The sequence below is a fragment of the Neoarius graeffei genome, chromosome 27 (genome assembly GCF_027579695.1).
Source record: "Neoarius graeffei isolate fNeoGra1 chromosome 27, fNeoGra1.pri, whole genome shotgun sequence".
Classification (NCBI taxonomy): Eukaryota; Metazoa; Chordata; class Actinopteri; order Siluriformes; family Ariidae; genus Neoarius; species Neoarius graeffei.
The window spans coordinates 30193764-30219673 of NC_083595.1; the positions used below are offsets into that span (position 1 = coordinate 30193764).

General features: G+C 40.6%; 1 protein-coding gene across 2 annotated transcripts in view; it reads left to right on the forward strand.

The window, feature by feature from the left end:
- myo1ea (myosin IEa) overlaps positions 1-25258 on the forward strand; it is a 117480-nt gene extending 92222 nt beyond the window's left edge. The window contains exons 20-29 of one of the 2 annotated variants that reach the window (XM_060911924.1): positions 2404-2518; positions 3508-3677; positions 4278-4423; positions 11471-11617; positions 11719-11876; positions 15740-15829; positions 18664-18865; positions 19100-19129; positions 21496-21665; positions 24070-25258. In XM_060911924.1, coding sequence (XP_060767907.1) covers positions 2404-2518; positions 3508-3677; positions 4278-4423; positions 11471-11617; positions 11719-11876; positions 15740-15829; positions 18664-18865; positions 19100-19129; positions 21496-21665; positions 24070-24146 — 1305 coding nt within the window. In that variant the 3' untranslated portion in view covers positions 24147-25258. The remainder of the gene's footprint in view (positions 1-2403; positions 2519-3507; positions 3678-4277; positions 4424-11470; positions 11618-11718; positions 11877-15739; positions 15830-18663; positions 18866-19099; positions 19130-21495; positions 21666-24069) is intronic. The other variant, XM_060911925.1, reaches the window with a different exon arrangement.
- The last annotated feature ends 652 nt before the right edge of the window (positions 25259-25910 follow it).

The following is a 25910-nucleotide window of genomic DNA, read 5'->3' on the forward strand; positions in this document are numbered from 1 at the left end:
CGTCATCCTTCAAACGGTCCAGCCAATCACATAGTGTGACGTCACCAGCAGGCGCCGGAGCCCGAGCCGATCTGTAGATCTGATTCCTACACCGAATCGACTGATGATCATCGGTCAGCTGTGCTTCGCATCTCCACCTCAGACATTCAACCTGACTCTGACGCACTCGTTAAAGACCAACAGAGATGAGATTTCTCTCACTGAACAAATAAAAAACTGAAAAACACCAAATGAGGTGATTAGACTACAAATGTGGGCATCATTATTATAATCTGATGTATCTTGCTTGATATTTGGAGTAGAAAGACAATATTGTGATGTCTTTATTGTGTTTTGGGGTAAACGTGACTGGAAAAAAAAGGTACAAACGTTGACATTTTGTTAACCATTGTTTTGGGAAATTTGATTGAATAAATGACATTTTTTGTAAGGCAACCTCGTTTTTTCCATACTCTTACCAGTCTTAGCAGCTTGTAAAAACAATGTTATTTACTGCTTTAGATAAAGAAATACAATTAATATTATGCAGAATTTAGTTCAGCCTTTTGGTCCAGCCCTTCACAAAATTTTCTGTTTCTCATGTGGCCCCATGGAAAAAATAATTGCCCACCCCTGATCTAGTCTAACACCTTAATGTTAACATTAAGGTTAGTGACTAGATTTTCTATAGATCAATATCTAGAGTCTCGGTCTATTGTTCCTAACTTTTGATTGAATTTGTTTAGTTCTCAATTTCTAGATCTACTTGCGTTCTGGCAAACAGAGATGCTAGGTTCTGTGAGCCTCTTGCTGCTGTAACCATTTCTTTTCTCTTTCGTGCGTTTGTAGGTATCGCTTCTTTTTACACTTGCGTTTACCTTGCTTCACTGCCTTGTTATCCTCCCTGGCATATAATGCTGGGGGGATATAGCTATCGCTCTGTCTGTCCGTCTGTCTGTAAACATTTTAGTTTCTGGAGCACAGCTCAAAAACTATTAGGAATGTTTTCACGAAACCTGACAGTTATATTAAGTGACTAGAGGAATTGTGCCTTTTGACATTTTGGGATTTCTGTGCTGTTTATTTTTTTAAGTATTTCCATGACAACCAATTCATTTTAGGAAAATTTGGAGTGGGGTTTCATGTGGGGGCCGGGGGGATATGTCATCTTCTGATAACTCTTGTTATTGTGATAAAACAAAACGGTCGACGGAACATGACTATGACCCTGCACTAATAGTGTGCTGTGATTGGTCAGCATGCATTACTTCCACTGGAAGTCAGCAACATTCTTTAGTACTCGTTAGGGCACAGTATCTTTCTGTGGCGGAACGTATGTTTCAGGCGCTTTGAAATTCTGGAAAATTCTGAGTAAGGCGCATATACATTTCGGCGTGGTGCTGGTAGTTGAGGGCAGGGTGTACGTTCTGGAGGGCAGGGCACGGTGTCCTGGTAAAATAAACTGGCTGGAACACAGGATTGTTTTGATTTCTATTGGAAGGGCTTGTTGTAGGGCTTGTAGCTTCACATGTCGAGCAGGTCACATGACCAGAATATTTGTGCAGACTCTGTCTGTACTAGGAATTGAAAAACCTACCTAAAACACTGCTTCTCTGACAGGTCCTTTTAAGTAATGTCAATAATTTATTGTTTCTCATCTTATACTCGACCACTACTTGGTTTCAGGTTGTTTTCTGTGGGAGACAACAGAAACGAGCACTTCCTTCTTTATACTGAAGGCAAATGCTCAAAACCTCTTTTCCTACAGGATGTAATATAATCTTTACCAACATGTCATTTCAGACACAATACATACAGTATTAGCTGGGGTTATTTCCACCGGTCAGTTTATTTTTGTAGAAGGTAAAATACAGTATGGCGTAACCTTTCCAAAAAACTTATTGACATGACGCATTCAGACAGGATTAAAATCTCAGAGATAAACCAGTAATCATGACATAACTCAACCTCTACATCTGAAACTAATCCAATCCCAGCAGGCCTAAAGTCTCACCCCGAACCTTTTCAGTAAATATATGCCTTAAACTGTAACTAGCTGTTAAGTCATACTGACACTTGGGGAATTTTAGTGTAAATATTATTCTTTGCCAGACAATTATCTTAAGTTTAAATGCTAAATATAATTTACAAGAGCAAATGATGTGCTGCAGAGTAAAATTATAACCATCCTGTGTTTTTCTTTCTTTTTTTTTCCTGACTACTAATGTCAGCCAAGAGCATTGCTGCTTTGTATGTTTGTTGTATTCTTGACGTAGTCAGAGCTCTTACAGGGTGTGACGGAGAGGGTCAGGCTGGCATTGGGTTTGGCACAGCTGTAATTCCATTGGCTGTAGTTTCTAGGTGTGGCGTTACCTGCAAGTATGCACAGATGGTTAAGCTAATGGCATTGCTGTTTCTCCACAGCTCTTCCTCCTGGAGGAGACGAGGGAGCGCAAGTTTGACGGCTATGCCAGGGCTATCCAACGTGCCTGGCGCCAGTATGTCGCCCGCAAGAAATATGTGCAGATGAGAGAGGAAGGTGAGCATCACTGGGTAACCGATCCCTGTGGAGTCACATTCGTATTCAGTGACTGGGGAACACACAGAGAACAAAAGAAGGAAATGAAAGCCATCGCTAGCTTATATGACCAATATCTGTGTATGAATTTAGGTTTCAGTGGGTTTCCTTTGTTAGAGAGTTGAAGACAGATTTTTCTTTTCCTCATTTGTTGTACAGGCTAAACGAAACCGCAACAGTAAGCATAACTTGCATTAGAATATGATTAGAAATTCCAATTTAGCATAATCATCTTGGCTAAGAACACACTGACTCTGGGTTGACGCAATGAAATAATCCATCGGTCACCTTTTCAACAAAAAGAGCTTGACGTGAACCACTCGTACATTTAAGTTATTCCACGAAATCGAGTCGTACTTGAGCTGATAGCCGACGAGGCACGTAGCACCGAGTCAACTATCAGCCACGTACGACGAGATTGAGTGGAATAACTGTTTTATTCTCTCCACGTTCAGTGGATTTTGAGAAACAGAGTATTTTTATTTTTTGCAAATTCGATAAATAAAAACTTTATACAGAACATCCAACAAAATAATTTCCGCTTAGAATGTAAACAAACCGGAGGAATAACAGTAGCAATTTGTGAAAAATGCAATGATATTAATTCTTGAAAAAAAGACATACGCTCTTACCATCAGATACTTTTTATTTCATATTTTGGGGGGTTTTTTGGGTTTTGTTTTCAAGTAGAGTTTTTATTTCATCCTCGGTTGGTTCAGCAACACACGCTGCCATTTTGTTTTTCCTCTACTCCCGGTATATGCGCTGATAGCCTTGTAGTAGAGTAGCCAATCAGAGCACGTGATTGCTCATATCCCGTGAATGTGGATAGAATAAATCCATATATAGATAATGCAGCAGTAACACCCCTCACACATCATCATCATCATCATCATAATCATCAAGGATAATTTTGCTGATCTAAAGGGTTTATGTATTTTTATCCCCAGCTTCTGACCACCTGCTGAACAAGAAGGAGAGAAGGAGGCACAGCATAAACAGGAACTTTGTGGGAGATTACATCGGCATGGACGACCAGCCCGAGCTCAGGCAGTTCCTGGCCAAGAGGGAGAAGATTGACTTTGCAGACAAAGTCACTAAATATGACAGACGCTTTAAGGTGCAATATTGAATATACCAGTATTGAAAAACTCAAGATCTGGATTACCAAAGATGATTCAGGACTCGGGTTTAGTGTCTTCCTTTATCTCACACAGGATGACACAACTTATTTATTTCTTAACAAAATGTTTTTGTTTTTTTTAAAACAGCGTTTCTGTATTACATGTTACAAATAACCAAATCCAGTTTGTTTTTAGCGTCAGAGATGCTCACGTGAACAAATTGATTGTTACAGTCAGGATGTAAATGTGAGATTAGCCAGGGAGTGAACTAAAACATGGAGAATTTGTCATGGATTTTGTTCTCTAGAAGCTCAATGTCCAATCACAGGCAGAAGTCTCTGCCCATGACCTGCCCCTTCATGCTGGTTTTCATTTTGTTGGTCTTGTTGAAAATTTCTCATGTCAGACAGCAACACACACCAAAACAGGGGAGAAAAATATAAACCGAGTCATAGTAGTATATCCAGAAATCCTGTTTTGTAACTTGAATCAGTTTGACATCAAGTCAGATTTCAGCTGGGACTGAAACTAGCTACACTCACTTTTTTTTTTTAAATTATCATGGACCTTAAACTTTTTTTTCCTTCTTTTTGCAGAATATTAAGCGAGATCTAATCCTCACACCTAAGTGTTTGTATCTGATTGGGAGAGAGAAGGTGAAGCAAGGTCCTGAGAAAGGCCAGATAAAAGAGGTTCTCAAGCGTAAAATCGACGTGGACAAAATCATGGCTGTTTCTCTTAGGTAAGACATGAAGAAACCGTGTGTGTGTGTGTGTGAGAGAGAGGGAGCGCGAGAGAGAGAGATTGCAGGTGAACTAGTTAATCATTAAACACCACTGAGTCAATATTTGGAGAGTGCATCAACAAACCTTGAATACTAATCAGAAGTAAAGAGCAGATAAAATGCCACAGGAAGAGAAAAGTCACACCTGATCCCTTGTAATACATGTTATTTTATTCACATTTATTGAATATGAACAGTTGCGTGCTCTGACTGGCTACTCTACTACTAGGATATCAGCTCATATACTGTAAGTAGAGAAAAACAAAATGGCAGAGCACATCAAGTCAGATATATTACTTTATCAAGTACTTAAAAGAAACAGAAATAGCTAAAAGAATATAGTTGTGTGCGTCTCCCCCCCCCAATGTCTCCTGTTCCAGACAGTGGCGGTAATGCACCTTTTTTTAAAAAAATTTTTTTTTTTTACTTTGTTACTGGCAACAGGCCTGCCATTGTATATTGTACATAATATGCTGGGGGTTTTTTTGCCCACCCATTTTTGTGATTATATTCTTTTTGTGATTTTATTTTCTTGCTCTTTTAATGTACTGTTCTTTGCCCTTCTAATTGCCCTTCGGGGATAAATAAAGTTTTGTCTAAGTCTAAGTCCTTTAAGTTGGTTTGCCAATCGCCAAAAAACCCTAAAGAAGAAAATGGTGGAACGTGTTGCTGAACCAACCGAGGACGAAATAAAAACTCAAAAACAAAATCTCAAAAAAAAAAAAAGCAGCGAAATAATATGAAATGAAAGAATTTCATGGTAAGAACATATCTTTTTTTTTTTTTTTTCCAAAGAATTATTATTATAGCATTTTGCTAGCCTAGTAAACTAGACCCAACCGCCTAGCGGCCAAAAATATTTTTGCCTGCGAGTGGGTCTAGCCTCGCACCATATCAACAAAACACCCCGGGCATCAAATCGTGCCCGCCGATCACAACGCAAGGTTTTTGTTTGGGCGGGCTTTTGCAGGAGTGACGACAAAGCTGCACGACGCTGGAGAAAGCGCAGCAGGAAAGATGGCTACGGCTAGTGAACAGCGCGCGTTTGACTCCGCTTTGGAATCAGTTTTAGAAGAATTAGACTTGGAGTTTTCGTTGAAACATGAGCAGGAAGAGGCTCTCCGCTCATTCCTTTTCAAGAAGGACGTTTTCGCTGTTTTGCCGACCGGCTATGGCAAAAGTCTGATATACCAGCTGGCTCCGCTCGTAGCCAAAAGGATGGGGCTAGTTTGTGCAGTACGAAGAATTAATAAACAGCTTTGAAACATTACTTTTTGATTGTTTCTTATTTTCCCGTTATTTTAAATTTAAGGGAAATTATTTCACCAAACACCACTAAATAAAAACTCTCAAAAACAGTTTAAGCAAACCCTTGAAAAACACTTGAAAAAAATAAGTGTATGTTAAGTATGTGGTACAGACTCCAAACTTGTGGTCATTATCTCCAAACTTCTTAATATCTAGAACCTGTTTATTAATTAATACGCATTTTGAAAAATTATTTATTTCAAGGCCTCCCCCACTGCTTTCTGTCGCTCTGACTACGTCACAGTCACTGTTGCGCTGATTGGTCAGAGCGTTGGCCTATACGCACAGAGACAGTTTGAAAGACAGTGGGTTGTTCCACCCCCACCCTTCGGAAATGTCTACGAGCGAGGCCAGACTAAATATTCATATTTAGTCTGGCTTGCCAGGCTAGCATTTTGCACAAATTGCGACTGTCATTTCGCCGGTTTGTTTACATTCTAAATGGAAATGATTTTATCAGACATTTTGTATCAAGTTTTTATTTATCAAATTTGCAAAAAATAAAAACTCTTGGTTTCTCAAAATCCAGTGGATGTGGATAGAATAAAACAATTATTCCACTCAATCTCGTCATACATGGCTTATAGCCAACTCGGTGCTGCATGCCTCGTCAGCTATCAGCTCATGTACGATTCGATTTCGTGGAATAATTGTTAAATATATATTACCGCACCAACATTGACCTCAGTACCTCCATACTCGGATCAGAACTTGTGATTTCCTGTACACGTAGCTGCATTACTTATTACTCAGGTCTCCATCTGCTCAAACCCAGTGTGGGGACTTCAAAGGCAGTAAGACCGAACTGTATAGCCCTCGCATAAACGTATACACTAAACTATCACATCTGAGGAACTGGAGACATCTGTGACACATTCAGAGCTTCCCTTTGAAAGCCACCTGCAGACTTTGGACATAAAAACCACATGTACATTGGTTTAGCGTGAATTCGCACTGACAGCTGTATAAAAAGAACAGCTTTCTCAAATGCTGTCAGCGTGTGTAATTCTTATCAGCTTGAAGTCATGTGTTACGCACCTTTCCCCAAGGACGCTGGATTAAAGTCGTAAAGTCACACCACAGGTTAAACACTGTGTTGCGTATTCAATGCAGTGCTATAAAGTGTCTAAATGGTCCTCTATTAGGGGGTCTGGGAGATGCAATATGAGTGGGGGGTTGTGGGTAATGCAATCCAGCTGCTCCTTGGAAAGGAGAACAGCCCTTGTAAAAAGCTCATTAGAAAAGACTTAAGTTTATTAGGGTGAAACAGGCGATCACTGCATGCGCCTCCGTCATGGTATCTCTGTTTGGCCTTAAATCGCCTGCTGTTTTGTGTGCTGTCGTATTGAGTCGTTTGGAGGCTGAACTGAGAACATCTGCAACACGTTGGCTAGTTTATCTGTACGGACCATCATATGGAAAGTATTTGGAAAGGTTTGGATGCGTGGTGTGGACAGTTATATGGAAAAGGAACAATAAGGGAACTGAGATTGAGTTGAATGAATGTATTTTTCTCACTTAAACCAGAGCTGGAATTGTAGCATACCGTAAAATACCAAATAATAGCCGAGTTCCAATTAACCGCCGAGTTCCCTTTAACGGCCGGGTGTACGCGTGTGTTGTGACAAATAAAGGCCGGTTCTGAATACTCGCCGGGGTCTAAAAAAAAAAAAAAGCGTCCGAACGTTCTATCTAGAATCTTGAGGCCCAGCACTTTTCTGGTTTTCTGGTGTTTAAACGATTTTGCATTGCATAGTTTTCTACCGAAACAATATGAATGAATGAATGAATGAATGAATGAATGAATGAAATTATTTCTATAATACTGTTTACAACATTTTGTTACGTGATAATAAACATGCCATTTCAATGTTATAATCTTGGTCTACCGTAATATTTCTTGAGGAATGCAACTCCGTAACTTTTGACAGATGTCTTAGCCACCCCTTTGGGTATACCCAACGAAAGCCAGCGTGTGTGGTGACATTGAGGACTGCGGGTTTCCAAGGTTGGACTGCTGCTTCTGTTAAACGACCTAAATTGCCGAATGCATGCGTCAAAGCACACACTGAGTTTTATTAAAGACCTTATACCATTTCACTTGCCCTTACCCATTCGGATCTGGAAGACGCTTTACAAAAAAGGTGAGAGCGTTCTAACATGCATTTCAGTCTGCTCGCGGCCAATCTAATCCAAGGGGCCTTTTCAACAAGTAATCTGTCGTGCAAGTTGGGCAGAAGCACGCGTCAGGCAGGCAACATGTAGGCCTACAAGTCAGTAACCTATTCAACTAACTTTCATCCGAACTTTAAGTTTTCTACGGGGTCGAGCCACCGTACCAACTCACTCGGGGAATAGGCTCATATCGGCCAAATAGGGAGACGTCTTGGAGAGAAACGTGATGCAAGATGACAGTATGTAGCCACTGCAGGTCACTTATTTTTCAGCATAAGAAAAAACCCTTTGGTTTGACACTTCGCACCCTAATTATGTTGCTTCAACGTCGCGCCCTCCATGCAATTTCAGATTGACAGACATCGCGAAGCGCAAAGGGTGGAGGCTGCATGGGTGAGGGTGATAGCAAGTGACCATAACTTTGCAGAGTAATTAAATCACAGTGCTGCGCACAGACAATGGTGTGGTTTCTTGATTATTTTGTAAAGCATGCGCTTAACTAGTCATTAACAGGAAAAGGTGTGTGATTTATCCTTTATCCACCCCGACTGTGCCATGCGAAGATGCATTCTGCGTCTTCAAAATTCCCCGAAGTCGGCACCGTGCTATCTGTAATCTAACTCTAAACAAACTGTAAGTTATACTGATTAAAAGTAGGCCTATCTGAGAATGATTTTTTCCCCGTTTTGAGGTAGATTTTGGGGAAGGTATTTGTGAAGAAGGAATTAATCGCCTGTTCCAAATAGCCGCCTAGTCTCTAATACGCGCCGGGTCTCTTACGTGATTGAGACAAATAATCGCCCGGGCTATTATTTGGTATTTTACGGTAGTTAACCATAGTTCTATGTACAGGTAAGCAATATGGCAAAAAAAAAATGTTACATCACAATACGTGGTTGATTTTATCATGATACACACTATATAGGACGAAATTTAGGTTTACTAACAATGTCATCAAAACTGTAACTTAAAGGGAATGTAATGCCCCTAAAGCACACTTTTCCTCGTACAAAGCAACAATCATTATGTTGATTGACCATGTGTTTTCAAACCATAGCTGATCCAAAAGGCCATAAATTGATAGAAAATCAATAAGATCAGCTGATTTTCACGGAATCTGCCGAGACTGAATCGGAGGACCCCGAAGGGGTGTGTGATATCACACGTGTAACAATTCAGGTATCAATTTCGTTCCTGTGCGCAGCAGTGGTTAGACCAGTCTGGATGTGGAATCACGTTTTGAAGAGAATTCTGATAGTGATTGGGATTCTTATATGTCTGATGAAGGGGCAGATGATTATCAAGGATATTCCGGAGTAAATGGTTATCTTTTTGAGTCCCCAAGGCGAGAAACGGATGCCAGTTCACTCAGTTCATGACGGTCCCGCTCATGGTCCCGTGTCTTCTGACATCTCATCAACACGGCCTTTCCACCTGCAGAACAGCTGCTCACTGGATGTTGTGGGCCCCCCCCGATGTACACCACTGTGTGTCACAGCTCAAGATAGTTGTGTGTGAAGATCCCAGAAAATCAGGAATTTCTCACAAAATATTCAGTGACATCACATTTTTTTGCTCCATTCAGATGTTTGATGTGAACATTAACTGAAGCTCTTCCCTCTGTCCGAAATCACTCACTCATTCACTACTCCCTACTCACTAGCTAGGGAATTCTGTTTAAAGGACTATATAGTGAGCTCATTGGTAAAATGAAAAAACACTTGCAGACACTACTTCGCCGCACCGTTATTTATGTCATTGCTGTCGCACAATTAAAGAAGAACTGAAGGCAAATTTTTTATTATCAAAATTCTATTTATCTCATTTTATTAAATATCGGAATGCATTTTTGAGAGCTATTTTGTCACTGCTATAGCAAGTTATGAGTGTTTGAAATATGCTATGTAATATATCAGTCCATATGTCAAAGCAATGGCCGTAAACGAGATTCGTTGAGACCTGTGCGAGACATCGCAGGATGGAAGTAAAACATACAGCGGAAATCAAAGTGACCAACATCTGCCAACGTTGTCAAAAGACGTACATCTTTCGAATGCTGATGTAATCAAGCCAGAAGTTTTGTTTGTTTTGATAGCAATCAGGAAAGTTTGAAAAAAGTAGGCAGTAATTGTCGTTTCGAAGTCTTGCACAAGTCTCGTGAAGATCGCGCAGATAAGCGACGCCTGCCGTGGACCAAACGAGCTACATCCAACATGGCTAAAAACCGAATAGGCCGATAAGTATAATATTTAATTGCATTTAGTTACCAATAGGGCGGCACGGTGGTGTAGTGGTTAGCGCTGTCGCCTCACAGCAAGAAGGTCCGGGTTCGAGCCCTGTGGCCGGCGAGGGCCTTTCTGTGCGGAGTTTGCATGTTCTCCCAGTGTCCGCGTGGGTTTCCTCCGGGTGCTCCGGTTTCCCCCACAGTCCAAAGACATGCAGGTTAGGTTAACTGGTGACTCTAAATTGACCGTAGGTGTGAATGTGAGTGTGAATGGTTGTCTGTGTCTATGTGTCAGCCCTGTGATGACCTGGCGACTTGTCCAGGGTGTACCCCGCCTTTCGCCCGTAGTCAGCTGGGATAGGCTCCAGCTTGCCTGCGACCCTGTAGAACAGGATAAAGCGGCTAGAGATAATGAGATGAGAGACATTTGGACAGCACTACAAAATGGTCAATTCACTACATAGTGAATAGTGAGTGATTTTGGACACAGCGCTTGACTTGTGTCTGCATTGTGCTGTTTCAATTTGATTGGCTGATAATTGCAAGAATGAGCAGGTGTTTTGTATTAAAGTGGCTGGTAAATGTATTTAAAGGGATCCTCCAGCGGATTGATTTTCAAACTTATTTTGTGTAAAATTAGTCGTAGATTTCAAAAATCAAACTTTCATTTTTGGAGACCAGATAGCTGTCGAGAAAATGTTTGGTTTTTTTTGTTTTGTTTTGTTTTTTAGAATACCGGATGGACTTTCTGTGGTGGTGATGTCAGGTAGCGGCCACTTGGAGCAACTCGGCTGTTTATATTCTCTGTTTACATTGTAGTTTTGCTAGTTTTATAAGTATTTTTACCAAATTTATCAGTTTTTAAATAAGTTTGCCTCATTGTGTAGCATATAAACGCCACAATGATGCTAAAAAGAAAGCACAAGCTAAAACTAGACTACATTTCCGCAGAGAAAATGAAAAGTGTTTTTGCTCAGCTGTAGCAGAGGGTCACCGACAGAAACTGGATCAGACATGAGACCTCATGCTGCAAATTTTTTTTTCACATGATCTACAGAAAGTGTGTGTGACAGTGTGTGTAGTGTGTGTGTGGCTGCACACTCTAAAATCTTGGTTTAAAATGGCTCAACTCGCAGCGCGACATAACACTTTGTGCTCTAAAATAATTTTACATGATCTACAGCTGGTGCTGGGTAGATTAACAAAGAGAGTGTGTTGCATGGTTTAAAACAGAGATTCATGGTTTAAAACGAGTATTTTTTTTTATTTCTCTCTTTCCTCCTCTCTCTGGTATGCAGCACTCTGCAGGATGACTTTATGATCCTCCATGAACAGGAGTATGACAGCCTGCTGGAGTGCATCTTTAAGACAGAGTTTATCAGCTTGCTGTCACGCAGATACGAAGAAAAAACCCAGAGGAAGCTGCCTCTCAAATTCTCCAATACGTAAGTTCCCGTAGCACATGTTCAACTAGAATGGCCTGTGAGCAATTGCTTTGCCACTGAAAGCAGAGTAGACTTGTGAAGAGTTTGGTTCTGATGTTCAGGTTGGAGATGAAGCTGAAGAAGGAGAGCTGGGGGCCATGGAGCAATGGAGGTTCTCGACAGGTGCAGTTCATGCAGGGTCATGGAGATGTAGCCATTCTGAAACCCTCCAACAAGATGCTGCAGGTCAGCATTGGCCCAGGGCTTCCTAAGAACTCACGTGAGTATTGGAGCACTCAACACAGCACTTCTTGAGCGCTCTTATTCCTAGGCATTTCTTGCTCCAGTTTCATTGCTGTTGAAGATCAGCTGTTGTCCTGGGTATAATTGGGAAGTTGGTGTAATATCAGCATGGAAAAAATAAGGTGCAGTGTAGGGATCGACTGATATGTTTTTTTCAGGGCCGATACCGATACCGATTATTATGGAATTGGGATGCCGATAACCGATATGTGCAACCGATAAATGTAAACATTATAATTCACATGAAATTAAACATAGCACACACTGACACAGACCTTCATATCCATGAAATGTATGTTTAATTGTAAAATTGAACATGAAATTTGGTGCAGGGAGATGCCAGCAGCATTTGTACAATAAAGTCAAACATTAGTTAGAATAAAATGAGAAATAAAATAATAATAAAATAAATATTCACCAATAAAAAAATAAATCACTCCCTACTATATTACAGCTCACCATTTTCAGTGGAAAATAAATGAAAATACACTCTGGATTATTTTACACTAAGAACTAAGTAAGACTTACCAACTTCAAGTAGTTTTTAAATAACAAATCAAGTGTAGGGAGCTGCCTGCAGCATTTTTTTAAAAAGTAAAATCAAACATAAAGTAGGCTATCACTCCCTATTATGTAACAACTTAACAAGTAACCATCTACATTCTAATGCTTTTAATGCCCAAGCCTAATATTCCCAATTTAGGAGGATTATATTGTAGTGAAGGAAGCATTACATGCAGTTTCAGCGAGACTAGTTGGTTGTAGGCTAATTCAAGTGCTTCCTTCCGTAAGCTAAGTTTGCCTGGCTACACAGATGCAAATGGACAATTTTAACGAGTAGTAGATGAAGAATGTAAACATATAATGTTGTGCTTTTGCAACTTGTGTGTTTGTGACTTATTGCGGCAAAAGCAGCGTGTCCTTACCTTGAAGTGGGCTCTGCTTCTGCCCGAGTGCCCATACGGCCGCCTTGAAACAGTTCACAGCATTTAGCTACGCGTGTTGATTGGCTGTATCCCTTGTGCCGCTTCTGCCCGAGTGCCCATACGGCCGCCTTGAAACAGTTCATAGCGTTTAGCTACACGTGTCGATTGGCTATATCTCTTGTGCCAAACAAATCAGATGTTGTGGTGGGCGGGACCGTGTTCTTGAACTCAGAGAGGCGAGTGCAGGAAAGGACGTGCAGTGACAGTCGTGTTAGGAACGAAATGGCTGCAAAAAGGCATGTTATCAGCATATCGGTGGAAATTATGGCCGATACCGATAACCCTAAAAATGCAGAATATCGGCCCGATATATCGGCCAGGCCGATTATCGGTCGACCCCAGTGCAGTGTACAAATGCTGTAGCCTGATTTAAGGCTTTTGTAGTAACCAGGAAAGTAGTCAAATATGGGGTGGTGTAATGTGGCCCAATGCAAAGTGGAATAATTAACCTGGAAGTTAATTATTGGCTCATCTGGCTAACAGGCGATGAAGATGAGCTTATGCCATCATGTGTCGTCCGTCGTCTACATTTCACGAAAATCGCTTCTTCTCTCTCAATTCTTCACCGATTTTTATTCTTTTTGGCAGGAAGGTAGGTCTGCCTGGGGTGAATATAGCTTCTACCCAAATTTGCATAATTGCAATTAATAATGAAGATATGGAGTAATTAAGCCCTAATGACCAGTTTCCACAAAAATCACTACTTCTCCCTCAATTCTTCACCGATTTTGATTCTTTCTGACATGAAGGTAGGGGTACCTAGGGTGCATATAACTTCTACCCAGATTTGCTTAATTACAATTATTAATGAACTTATGTACTAATTAAGCCTTAATGAGCAGTTGAACAAAATTCGCTTCTCCTTGGTCAATTCCTCGCCGTTTTGGATTCTTTCTGGCAAATAGGTTGGTATTCCTCGGGTGTATATAGCTTCTATGTATAGCTTGTATATAGCTTGTAACATTTATTGCGCAAGGTGGCCCACTTTAGATTGTTCCTTCTGGACTAGAGAGGGCCAGAGTGAGCTACACCGTCATTGATGGTCTCGTTGTTCCTCTAACAGCACGTCTTGAAGTGTTTTTTTTTAAAAATACCACAGCAATTTGCCGGTTATTTATTTATTTATTTATTTATTTATTGCATGATTAAGATTTTTTTTGTTAGTTTATAGTTACATTTAATGTTGTGGAACAGTTGCAAAACTAGTTAGTGTCTGTTATAACAGCTATAAACCAGGCTTGTAGTACTCGAGTCTAGGACTCTGACTCGAGTCCGACTCATGCCCTAATTTTAAGTACTCATGACTCGACTTGGACTTGAGCGCTGATGACTTGGACTCGTGTATTAAATGCATTCAGACTCGTAAATTGGAGACGAGGACTCAGATTTTTTTCTTTATTTTTTTGTAACATGCCATAATAATTTGGTATAAGATATTTATATCTACATTCATTTTTATGCTAATTTTGTGCAAAAGTGTCACACCTGCACGCCTTGGTGTGTGCATTAGATAGACTCTCAGGCGTGCTCCAGACAGCCTGCGCACCAAGTGGGCTCTCACATGCACCACAAATGACTCGCACCTGCACAGGATTAAGGCGCAGTCAGTACGCCGATATAAAAACTGTGAAAAAAACCCCACTTACTTTGCGAAGTATTGAGTTGCGTTGCTGACACATTACCGAGCCTTAGTTCCTTGTTTGGGTTCCTGATCCCTGATTTCCTGTTTCTTGTCTTTGATTCTGCCGAGTCTACGATAGCCTGTTTGTGCCTCGCTCGACCTATTGCCTGTTTCACCATTTTCTGATTTTGCCTGCCGTTCTGGATTGTTTACCGTCTTCACTTGTATTAATAAATGCACTTTCTGCACTTACATCCGTCTCCCAACCAGCTCTGACAGAATACTTCACACTCCCTGACAGAGAGAATGTACATTCACCTGTTCATACGTCATGTTCAGGAACAAACTAACGTTAATGCCGCTGAAACAGCCACCGTCACATGGTGCGGGTGGAGTCTTGTTCTCGGACTCAACTCAGATCAATAGTGGACTCTGATCAGTGGACTCGACTCAGTTATTTTTAATGACTTGGACTTGACTCGGACTTGAACACTGAGGATTCGAGACTGGGCTCGGACTCGAGGGTTAGTGACTCGACTACAACACTCCTATAAACTACCAGTCGCTCACTAGCCTCTTGGCATTTAATAAGACAAAAATGGCCACTTGTTAAACAGGAAATACGGCATCTTCAATCATATGAATTTTATGGTCCAGCTTTACCTCTGAGTGTTACAAAACGCCAACACTGAAGACTCCTTCCATGGTACATTATGTGGCGCGTCTTCCATACAGGTCCCTGTCAATGAGCTGTTACTGTAGAAATGATAATGTATTAGGAGAAGCACTACGGTCAGAGCTGTGCTGTGATAGAACATTAATCAACGCTGTCCAATCAGATTCAAGCATTCATCAGGGCTGTAGTATTAAAATTTAAAAAGCAAATCTTGGAAAAGACAAACATCTCTCAGCTGATTGACTGCATTTGGGGTGGAGGGGAAGATGTGTGTGTTTTGAATTTTGCTAGGCTGAAGAAGTTTGTAGTGTAATTGTGAGAGAGTGTCGTGATTTTAGAGACTTTTTTTCTCAAAACACTGGGAACGTCACCTCTTTCCTGGTCACTTCTCTGATCAGTAGTATTTTGCAAAAGTAGGAGTGTAGAGTAGACATGTAGACAGAACGAGAGTAGGATTCTTGGTCACTTGTAAAACACCCATTGGTGTGTCTAGTGCTGTATTATTGTGTTTAATAACACAAAGTGTGATGTGTGTAATTGAGTATATTGTTTTTCAGGACCTACTAAGAAAGGCCCCACTGTGAATCGTTCCAACACATTTAGAACACACCAGCATATCCCAGCACGGATTGCTCCCGGCCCTCCAGGTAACTAACACACACACACACACACACACAAAAAAAAAAAAAAAAATCACACAACTAAAACTTCCAACGTCAGCAGTATTAAAGGGGACACATGGCCGTAGGCACTGAGGTCCGGACCTCGGTCATTTTTAAGAGCTGAAAATACATTTGTACGCTAAATATTCAACTAGATAAAAAAATAAAGAATAACATTAAAATGTCTCCGTAAAAAGTGCATTGTTAATTATGTTAAATGTTGATTCTGTCTTCTGTGTCTGTTTGGTGCACGAGCTCTGAGCAAAAACGAATGAGTGTGCGACTCGGGGGAGGAACGCAGTGCAGTAGACACGGTTTTTTCATGGTAACCATCAGCGCACTTTCATGAAGCTGTTAAATTTACATTTTCGAAGGAGCGCAGTTTTGTCCTCATTGTTTGGGCCAGATCAAACCATTAAACAAGCTTAAATTATTCTTACTCTTGCCACATGCATGATTTTTTGTTTTCAAAACTGATGATATTCAGTTCAAACACCGTGAAAAGTAATTTCAGGAATCGATCTCTTGTGTGACGTGTAATTCAACCCTCTCATTTAAATATGTCGAAAATTTTTCGGCACGCGCATCACGGATCTCGGTGATTTTTAAAATGCTGGCTACGGCCCTGAGGAGACATAATATGAAAAAAAACCTCACTTGTTCAGTGCTTGTGCACATACAGTGGGGCAAAAAGTATTTAGTCAGTCACCAATTGTGCAAGTTCTCCCACTTAAAAAGACGAGAGAGGCCTGTAATTTTCATCATAGGTATCCCTCAACTATGAGAGACAAAATGAGAAAAAAAAATCCAGAAAAATCACATTGTCTGATTTTTAAAAAATTTATTTGCAAATTATGGTGGAAAATAAGTATTTGGTCAATAACAAAAGTTCATCTCAATACTTTGTTATATACCCTTTGTTGGCAATGACAGAGGTCAAACGTTTTCTGTAAGTCTTCACAAGGTTTTCACACACTGTTGCTGGTATTTTGGCCCATTCCTCCATGCAGATCTCCTCTAGAGCAGTGATGTTTTGGGGCTGTCGCTGGGCAACACGGACTTTCAACTCCCTCCAAAGATTTTCTATGGGGTTGAGATCTGGAGACTGGCTAAGCCACTCCTTCGTTGCCCGGGCGGTGTGTTTGGGATCATTGTCATGCTGAAAGACCCAGCCATGTTTCATCTTCAATGCCCTTGCTGATGGAAGGAGGTTTTCACTCAAAATCTCACGATACATGGCCCCATTCATTCTTTCCTTTACACGGATCAGTCGTCCTGGTCCCTTTGCAGAAAAACAGCCCCAAAGCATGATGTTTCCACCCCCATGTTTCACAGTAGGTATGGTGTTCTTTGGATGCAACTCAGCATTCTTTCTCCTCCAAACACAACAAGTTGAGTTTTTACCAAAAAATTCTATTTTGGTTTCATCTGACCATATGACATTCTCCCAATCCTCTCCTGGATCATCCAAATGCTCTCTAGCAAACTTCAGATGCGCCTGGACATGTACTGGCTTAAGCAGGGGGACATGTCTGGCACTGCAGGATTTGAGTCCCTGGTAGCGTAGTGTGTTACTGATGGTAGCCTTTGTTACTTTGGTCCCAGCTGTCTGCAGGTCATTCACTAGGTCCCCCCGTGTGGTTCTGGGATTTTTGTTCACCGTTCTTGTGATCATTTTGACCCCACGGGGTGAGATCTTGCGTGGAGCCCAAGATTGAGGGAGATTATCAGTGGTCTTGTATGTCTTCCATTTTCTAATAATTGCTCCCACAGTTGATTTCTTCACACCAAGCTGCTTACCTATTGCAGATTCATTCTTCCCAGCCTGGTGCAGGTCTACAATTTTGTTTCTGGTGTCCTTTGACAGCTCTTTGGTCTTGGCCATAGTGGAGTTTGGAGTGTGACTGTTTGAGGTTGTGGACAGGTGTCTTTTATACTGATAACGAGTTCAAACAGGTGCCATTAATACAGGTAACAAGTGGAGGACAGAGGAGCCTCTTAAAGAAGTAGTTACAGGTCTGTGAGAGCCAGAAATCTTGCTTGTTTGTAGGTGACCAAATACTTATTTTACCGAGGAATTTACCAATTAATTCATTAAAAATCCTACAATGTGATTTCCTGGATTCTTTCCCCCCATTCTGTCTCTCATAGTTGAAGTGTACCTATGATGAAAATTACAGGCCTCTCTCGTCTTTTTAAGTGGGAGAACTTGCACAATTGGTGGCTGACTAAATACTTTTTTGCCCCACTGTACATTTGGGTATCTGGAACCCTACCAACAACAAACTCTGAAATAAGACACCCAGTCAATTTCTTTTGTGCTGCCTATTTCAGAAAACATAAGCTTCAACAATTTTCTCTGTCACAAGGAGATGACCTCATTAAAATGATCCCGCCCCCTCATCTGAGTATCTCCACTCAGGGCTTGAGAGCGGTCTTTTGTAAACAAATATCCATAAGGAAGTGCTTCCTGATTGGCCGGTAGAAGAGGGAGGTGGATTGAGCCGTGGCTCATTATCATTTAAAGGAACAGGCACTCAAATCAGCCGTTTTGAACAGGGCTGTTTCGACAGTGTGAGAAGGGAGCTGTGGTGCTTTATCCTTGTGGTATTTTGACCAAATCATTCATGTCACAGACATTTCATTACAACCTCAGGGAACTGAGTCAACTTGTGGGAAATGTGTATAATATGCCACCTTTAAGAGACTGTGTAATGAAACTTTGGCATTGTGGTTAAAAAATTAATACACTGTGCTGTTGCATAACGAACTCGTCGGGAGTCTAAAAATACATTTTTAATTTCATATTTTCATTTCAGTCGCTCATCAGAATGGTGGGCTGAAACATTCCAATTATACGACCAGTCAGAGGAACATGCAGCATCAGAGCCCGGCGTCAGGTAATCAGTCCCGTCCTTTCCTGCCCATCACTGCCAGTCAGCTGAAGGACAGAAACACCAGGCAGACGGCCCAGCAGCCCAACCTGGACTGTCTCAGGGTACCTGATCAGGGAGCTGCTGGGTGAGTGTATAGACACGTGCACGTGCGCGCACACACTTTTCACAAATACATGCTGTCTGTAGAAACATGAACATCAGTAATATGGGAAGTTTTCAATACAAAGTTTTCACACAGCACTGACCAAATGAGGAAGCTGTAAACATTTACTTTAGATAAAGTGTTCTTTGTCAGCACATCAGCCAGACAACAATACACAGTGTGTAACCTAGCTGATGTATCTCTTTACTGTAACAGAAACCAGCGGGCATCTGCAAATGGAGGAATGTGAGTCTGTCGGTGTGTGTGTGTGTGGTGTCATCAATAGTAGTGCTGGTTGTGGTTTCAAATCTGCTTTATTGTAGTATGAGGTTTGACAGAGATGAGCAATTCCAAATCAGCCCTAAAGCCTTCTTACCCCAGAAATTTCCTTATTGGAGATCCGTGAATTTACATCAAAATACTGGAAAGCTGTTCACAATACTAAGTGCTGACAGATTATCTGCATCCAAATGAAAAGGAAAGGAGCTGGATGCTATAATTAAATACTTATCTAATCAAATGTCCCTCTGCTCCAGAAGCAGCTCATCAGCCGAGACATGTGCAGTTTGCTTCTTTAGTTTTGTACTGGAACTACAAGGGTAATATAACTCCGAGTAAAGGAAGCCTGTCTCAGCCAAAATCTTTTCCCTAAATGTACACAAATAAATGTACACCTCAAGCTACATAAAACAAACAAAACATCACCATGTCGCTGAATTCTGTAACAGTATATGAGCAGCTATTTTGAATAAACATCTTGCTCCTTCTTATTTACCACAGTTTTGTATAATTCTGCCTGCTTAGTCCGCGTATTCCCGAGTTTGAAGGCGGAATTGTATTGGAAAGCTGGACGTTATGCGGATAATATAGTAGAGTTCACACATAATGTACAAGTTACGTTCATACATACATACAGATTATCTCTACTATTTTAGCAAATAGATGATTTATAAAAAGTTTATGTTGATTAAGATACTTGTTTAGAGCAAGCGTATGAATTTTTGTGCCTATAGTTAAGTTATTCCACAAAATTGAGTCGTACGTGAGCTGATGGCTGATGAGGTACATACTGTAGCGCTGAGTCGGCTATAAGCCGTGTACGATGAGATTGAGCAGAATGACTGTTTTATTCTATCCACATTCACTGGATTTTGAGAAACGGAGCATTTTTATTTTTTGCAAATTCGATAAATCAAAACTTTATACAAAACGTCCGACAAAATCATTTCCGCTTAGAAAGTAAACAAACTGGCGAAATGACAGGAGCAATCTGTGAAAAATGCGATCATAATAATTCTTGGGGAAAAAAAAAAGTTCTTACCATCAAATACTTTTATTCCGTATTTTGTTGCTTTTTTTTTGTATTTTTGGGGGTTTTGTTTTCGAGTCGAGTTTTTATTTCGTCCTCGGTTGGTTCAGCAGCACACTCCGCCATTTTGTTTTTCTCTTCTCATGGTATATGAGCTGATATCCTAGTAGTAGAGTAGCCAATTAGAGCGTGTGATTGCTCATGTCCAGTGAATGTGGATAGAATAATAAGCCTCATAGCTCCACCGCCGAAATAAAGAAGCAAACTCTGGACACCGAACATGTCCTAGCTGTTGACTGTATTTAGGTAAATCGGAGACTTGTCAGTTTGAACCATTCTGAACAATTCTTTCATATCAGAAAGCAGAGATTACAAAGCTTAAGCTGGTTTGGGATTGAATCATGTTCTGTATCTGTTCCTGGCTTTGCTGTTGTCTTACTGAACCTCTCCTGGGTCCTCGGCACATCACACAAACAGTTCCACGAGGCCCCAGGAGAGATGTTGGATTCAGCCTGTTCTCCCACTGACAGTTCTGTGCAAACTCCTACTCAAAGTACACAGGTCTTCTGAGAGTGGTGCAGAGGGGATGTGAGCTGTTTCACCAATGACTGAAATGTTCTGAGAGTTACGACTCTCTCATCTCTGCTTTGTAGAGACTGACTTTAGAAAAATATGACCTGTTAAAGGAATACTGCAGTGTTTTAATCCAACGTCTTCCTACCACATCTGTAGAATACGTGATTAACCACAGATATTTGTTTCGTCACGTTTCCCAGTACTAAGAGCCTGTTTACACAACTTTAGTTGCAGTAAATGTCTTAGGATGTGACCGACATGAGCTGCCTTACCAAAACAATTTCATATACTTCTGATTTAAACACGCATACGCTCCAGATGTGGTAGGTTTGAAAAATGAGTATTCCTTTGAGTTCATGATTTTACTACACTATAATATTTAAACACATCAGATTTTGTCATGATTTCAAATGTATTCAAATCCAGTTCCCAACATAACTCGTCCTTTAATGTGGTAGTTTTGTGAAATGCTTGTATCTCGCGCCACCTTGTGGTCAACATGAAATCATCAGCATGAAAGTCATTGGTCTGAAATTGAAGCAATCACAGGCAAAACCACACGATGCTTTATTTTTACGGCTGAAAGTAAAGTTAACTTCACCTTCTAGTTAACTTCACTTTGCTCACTTAAAGCATGCTCACAGTGGCTTCTGTAACGTCTCAGGGGAGTCCCGAGCCCCACGTGATGCTGCAGTGAGTCTGATTACTGTCTCACGTTGTGTTTCAGGGCTCACAGGCAGTCGGCTAACAGGCCCACCCCGGGAGGTGGACGACCCAAACCTGCTCCCAAACCCAAGCCTCAGGTGCCTCAGTGTAAAGCTCTGTACGCCTACGACGCCCAGGACACAGACGAGCTTAGCTTCAATGCTGATGACATCATTGAAATCGTCATGGAAGGTGAGCAAGTGGAATAATTCATAGGCACGGGGACCATAGACACGACACAAGCACACAGTCACATAATCAGTTGACAGGAGTTTAGTACAATTGTGTGTAATTAAAGTGTTATGAGATCTTAATATGAATACATCAAGTCCCAGAGGTTTTTTTTTTTTTTTGGTTTTTTTTTTAGAGAACATAACCAAAAAAAAAAAATACAGCATCATCAACACTGAGGAGTGATCAAAACAGGTCTGGGACAAAGTTCTGGAAAAGTATCAGGCTTTATTATAAAAATATCCCAAACTTTGAACATCCTGTCCTGTAGAGCACGTTCCCAAGTCTGGTCCAGACGCTCGCTGGCCGTGCTGTGAAAACTGTACATGCAGATGCTCATCTAAGTTTCCAAATCTGTCATTGCTTAACTCTTGAATATTTTCTCTCATGAATGCTATCATTAAAAAGCTTAGAATTTCTGATTTCCACAGAAATTTATCTCGATAAGATCTGTTCAGTATTTTGGGAGTAACGGCAGGTTGAAGTCGGTACAACAGAGTAAAAACTCTGCTCGTGTGACGTCGGGAAACTGCCGGTGCTTTTTGAGTCACGGGAAAGTGCTCAGGCTCTCTCTCGCGCTCTCTCTCTCCTGATTGGTTTCTGACTGAATTACTCGTCAATATCAATCAGATAACTTTTATAGGGATGTTCTCTTGCTCTCACTGTTTCTGATGAAGGATTGAGCAAAATTTTCAATCTGCTAGTTTTGATGTTATGATTCACGGGAGACATTGAAGTGAGTTTTCATAGCTTTACCTACTTGTTTTTTCAAATCAACCTGATTCGTGTAAATAAATAACTATTTTAGAATATAACTTTAGTTGTTTTGATGAAAAATATTGAGATCTTAATGGTTGGAGTGAGATTTAAAAAAAAAACGGAAGTCAGAAATGTGAGTGTCAATTTCAATTCAGTTAACTGGAAATGTTTATCAGATGTGGATCATGCAGATTTTTCAAGGTTAGCCTTGAAAGAGGTGAATATTAATTGAAATAAGAATCATTTATATTCTTTCATATAAACATGAGTAGGCGTTACTTTTGGGAAATACAAAGCCCTACAGAGTGCAAAGAGGGTATTAGAAATAATCTTTTATTACTTTTTTTATTGAGTGTACCGATTTAGCGTTTTAGCTAATTAGCATAATTAATACTAATTAATTACTAATATGCTTTTCCTAATTTTTCAAACTTTGTATTCGGTATACAACCATCTATGTGCCTGCTAATTTCCATGTAAATATCTTGGAAAAATAGAAAAGTTATTAAGAAAAAACATTTGATCTCATTCGTTAATGAGGCCCATTTTGGACCATGTGATCGTAATCCATAATCTTGCGTCAGTTTTCTAAAAAATTAAGCCGTTTTTTCAAACTTTGATTTGTAATATCTCAAGAAAGGACAAACATATTTTAATTCTGTAAAAAGTATGTTGTTTAGCATTCAATTCTGAATTCAATCAGTGCATTTACATGCACATAAAGAAAATCGAATTTCTGCCGTAGCTCGACTGAAATCGAAGTTCTAAATGCCATGGAAACACCTTAGCTCGGCTGAAATCGAACCGAACGGGATCTCTCATAATCGAGCTACGCGACCTAGATTATGCGATTGTAGCCGAGCTACTTAGTGCATGTAAACCCGATCGAGCTACGTAGTCGAGCTACTTACTTCAGCACTGCCCCTTCCGGAAGTGACAAGTGACGAGACCACAAGCGGGAAACACAACAGCCTCGGTCGGCATGACAACAGTAGTAGTAGCGAGCAGCAAAAGAGGTCAGGAGGAACAAGGAGAACTTTGTTTATACTCTTGAATAGCTCTTCTTCATGACGACAACCGGAAGTGTACCAACACGATGGGGCGTGTAGCGTCACCTGTGGCTCGGGTGCACAATGTACCTCACACAATAGCTCGATTTCCTTGTGTGCATGTAGGATTGGATTTCTCTGGCACCCCTGCTGGGACCCTTAGCTCAATTACCAACAGTAGCTCGATTTGGATGTGCATGTAAACGCACTGAATGAGAGCAGTTTCAAGCAATTTGGATTGAATTTGAATTTTCACCTGATATGCCTAATTAAAGTGAGTGACTAGTTAAGGAGGGCATTAGTCAGATAAGTGTGGGGAAAAAATGCTATGTTGTAATTTTAAATGTTTCATCTGCTTAAAAGATAGCTCAGCGTTCAACTTCTAGTAATGTAAACAGGCTCTGTTCTACATGGAGTTTATAGAATACAAAAAGATTTTGTAAAGTAGCTGTTCAGTGAACCACTACATGCAACGCCAAAAACCTGCTCCTTTAAGGACTCCCTGAAATAAATTAACTGAAACCTCTCATTCTTTATCTTGCGTCTTTTCTCCTCAGACGCCTCAGGATGGTGGACAGGGAGGCTGAGAGGTAAACAGGGCCTTTTCCCTAACAACTACGTCACCAAGATCTAACGCCATCTACCACACCGCAGCGCAGCGCAGCGCAGCGCAGTGGAGCGGCCAGTCGGGGAATCATACGTACCTCAAAGACTCCTAGTGCAGTAGAAATGGACGAAAGAGGGAGAAGACGGCGAACATGGAGATCTTGCTGTATCTGCATGCTGTAGTCTTAACACAGTGAGGTTTGCAGTGGAGTTCTTCAAGGACTCTGGCCAGCACACTTCTCTCCAGGGACGAGAGTTAGTTAGACAGTCCCTGTGAGCACTGATCAAAACTATTTATTGTATTTATAGCTTTCAACGTTTTATTTTCCTTCCTTTGGTTCAGCTATCGTTGATGATATTTAAAGTTATTTCATTTGGAGACACAAAGCAACCGTTGTACGTGGGACCTGAAATCTTTTTTTATTTTTTTTTTCTTTTGAAATGGAAGGATTTTCTTGTGTAAATGAAGGTGCTTTACTGTATCATGATTTATGATCTCTTATACATTTAAACATTTAAATCTAAGGTTTGTATAGGGAATATTTTTGCTGCTAATGCCTGATTTTGATTTTAATGATTTACATCTCAAAAATGTACATTTTAACTGAAATTTTTGAAGCATTAGTCTTTAGAAGTCAAGCCCCAAGCCACAAAGCGCACGTTACTGCGTAAACGTCCAGTATATTGTGTGCACTGCATGTGGTTACAAAGCACTTTATCAGTATGACGTACTGGCCGCTTCTGCCACTGCCAGCCACCCCAGGATGGAGATACAAGTGTGTATGTATATATTTATATGAAGGTTTGCCAAAGATGCATTGTTTGCTGAAGGGAGCTGTTTTGAAAGCAATTTGTTTACATAAACATACAGGCATTTTGCATTGATGTATTTAGAATATTTTGTACGAATATGTTAATAATAGGATGGAAAGATTGTTGTTCTGTTTCCCAGCATTCCTGAGTTGGCTCTTTGTCTATTTATGCACAATACCGGTTGGTTAAAGGGTTGTGTTTATATGGGATTTGGACCAAAGTTCACCTCCTGACACAAATGAACTGTAAACATTAAATGACTTTAATACATATCCACGATTGACAACATGGTTGACAAAATACATTTATTTTTCTTTTGGTAACAAATGTTTCTTGTTTCGTTATTGTGAATGAACTTTGAACTTTATTCACATGGATAACTCTGTTGCAAGTGTAGTTTCTGTTCCTGGTCACATTTGTGCAATAACTGATGTTGGGAAATGAATTACGCATTTTATTTTCATTTCCCTACTTTGTTTTTTTATTGAAATAGAAGGTACGTCAAAGGTATTTGGCGTCTGAAGGGTTAGCGATGTATCTCCAGTGCAAAACTAGGGTTTCTTTAGTTTTGTACAAGAGCTACATAGTTAAAATTTCTTTAAAAAAAAAAATAGAAGCTGAGGAAGAACAGTTAGATACCGTATGTGGATATGTAAATATTAACTAGCTAGTTTACCCTTAACTACATTTAATGATTACGGCACGGTGGTGTAGTGGTTAGCACGGTCGCCTCACAGCAAGAAGGTTCCGGGTTCGAACCCAGTGGCCAGCGAGGACCTTTCTGTGTGGAGTTTGCATGTTCTCTGTGTGGGTTTCCTCTGGTTTCCTCCACAGTCCAAAGACATACAGTTAGGTTAATGTGGGGCAGCCTTGGGTTGAAGTGCCCTTGAGCAAGGTACCTAACCCCTGACTGCTCCCCGGGTGCTCTGGTGTGGCTGCTCTGGGTGTGTGTGCGTGTGTTCACTGCTTCGGATGGGTT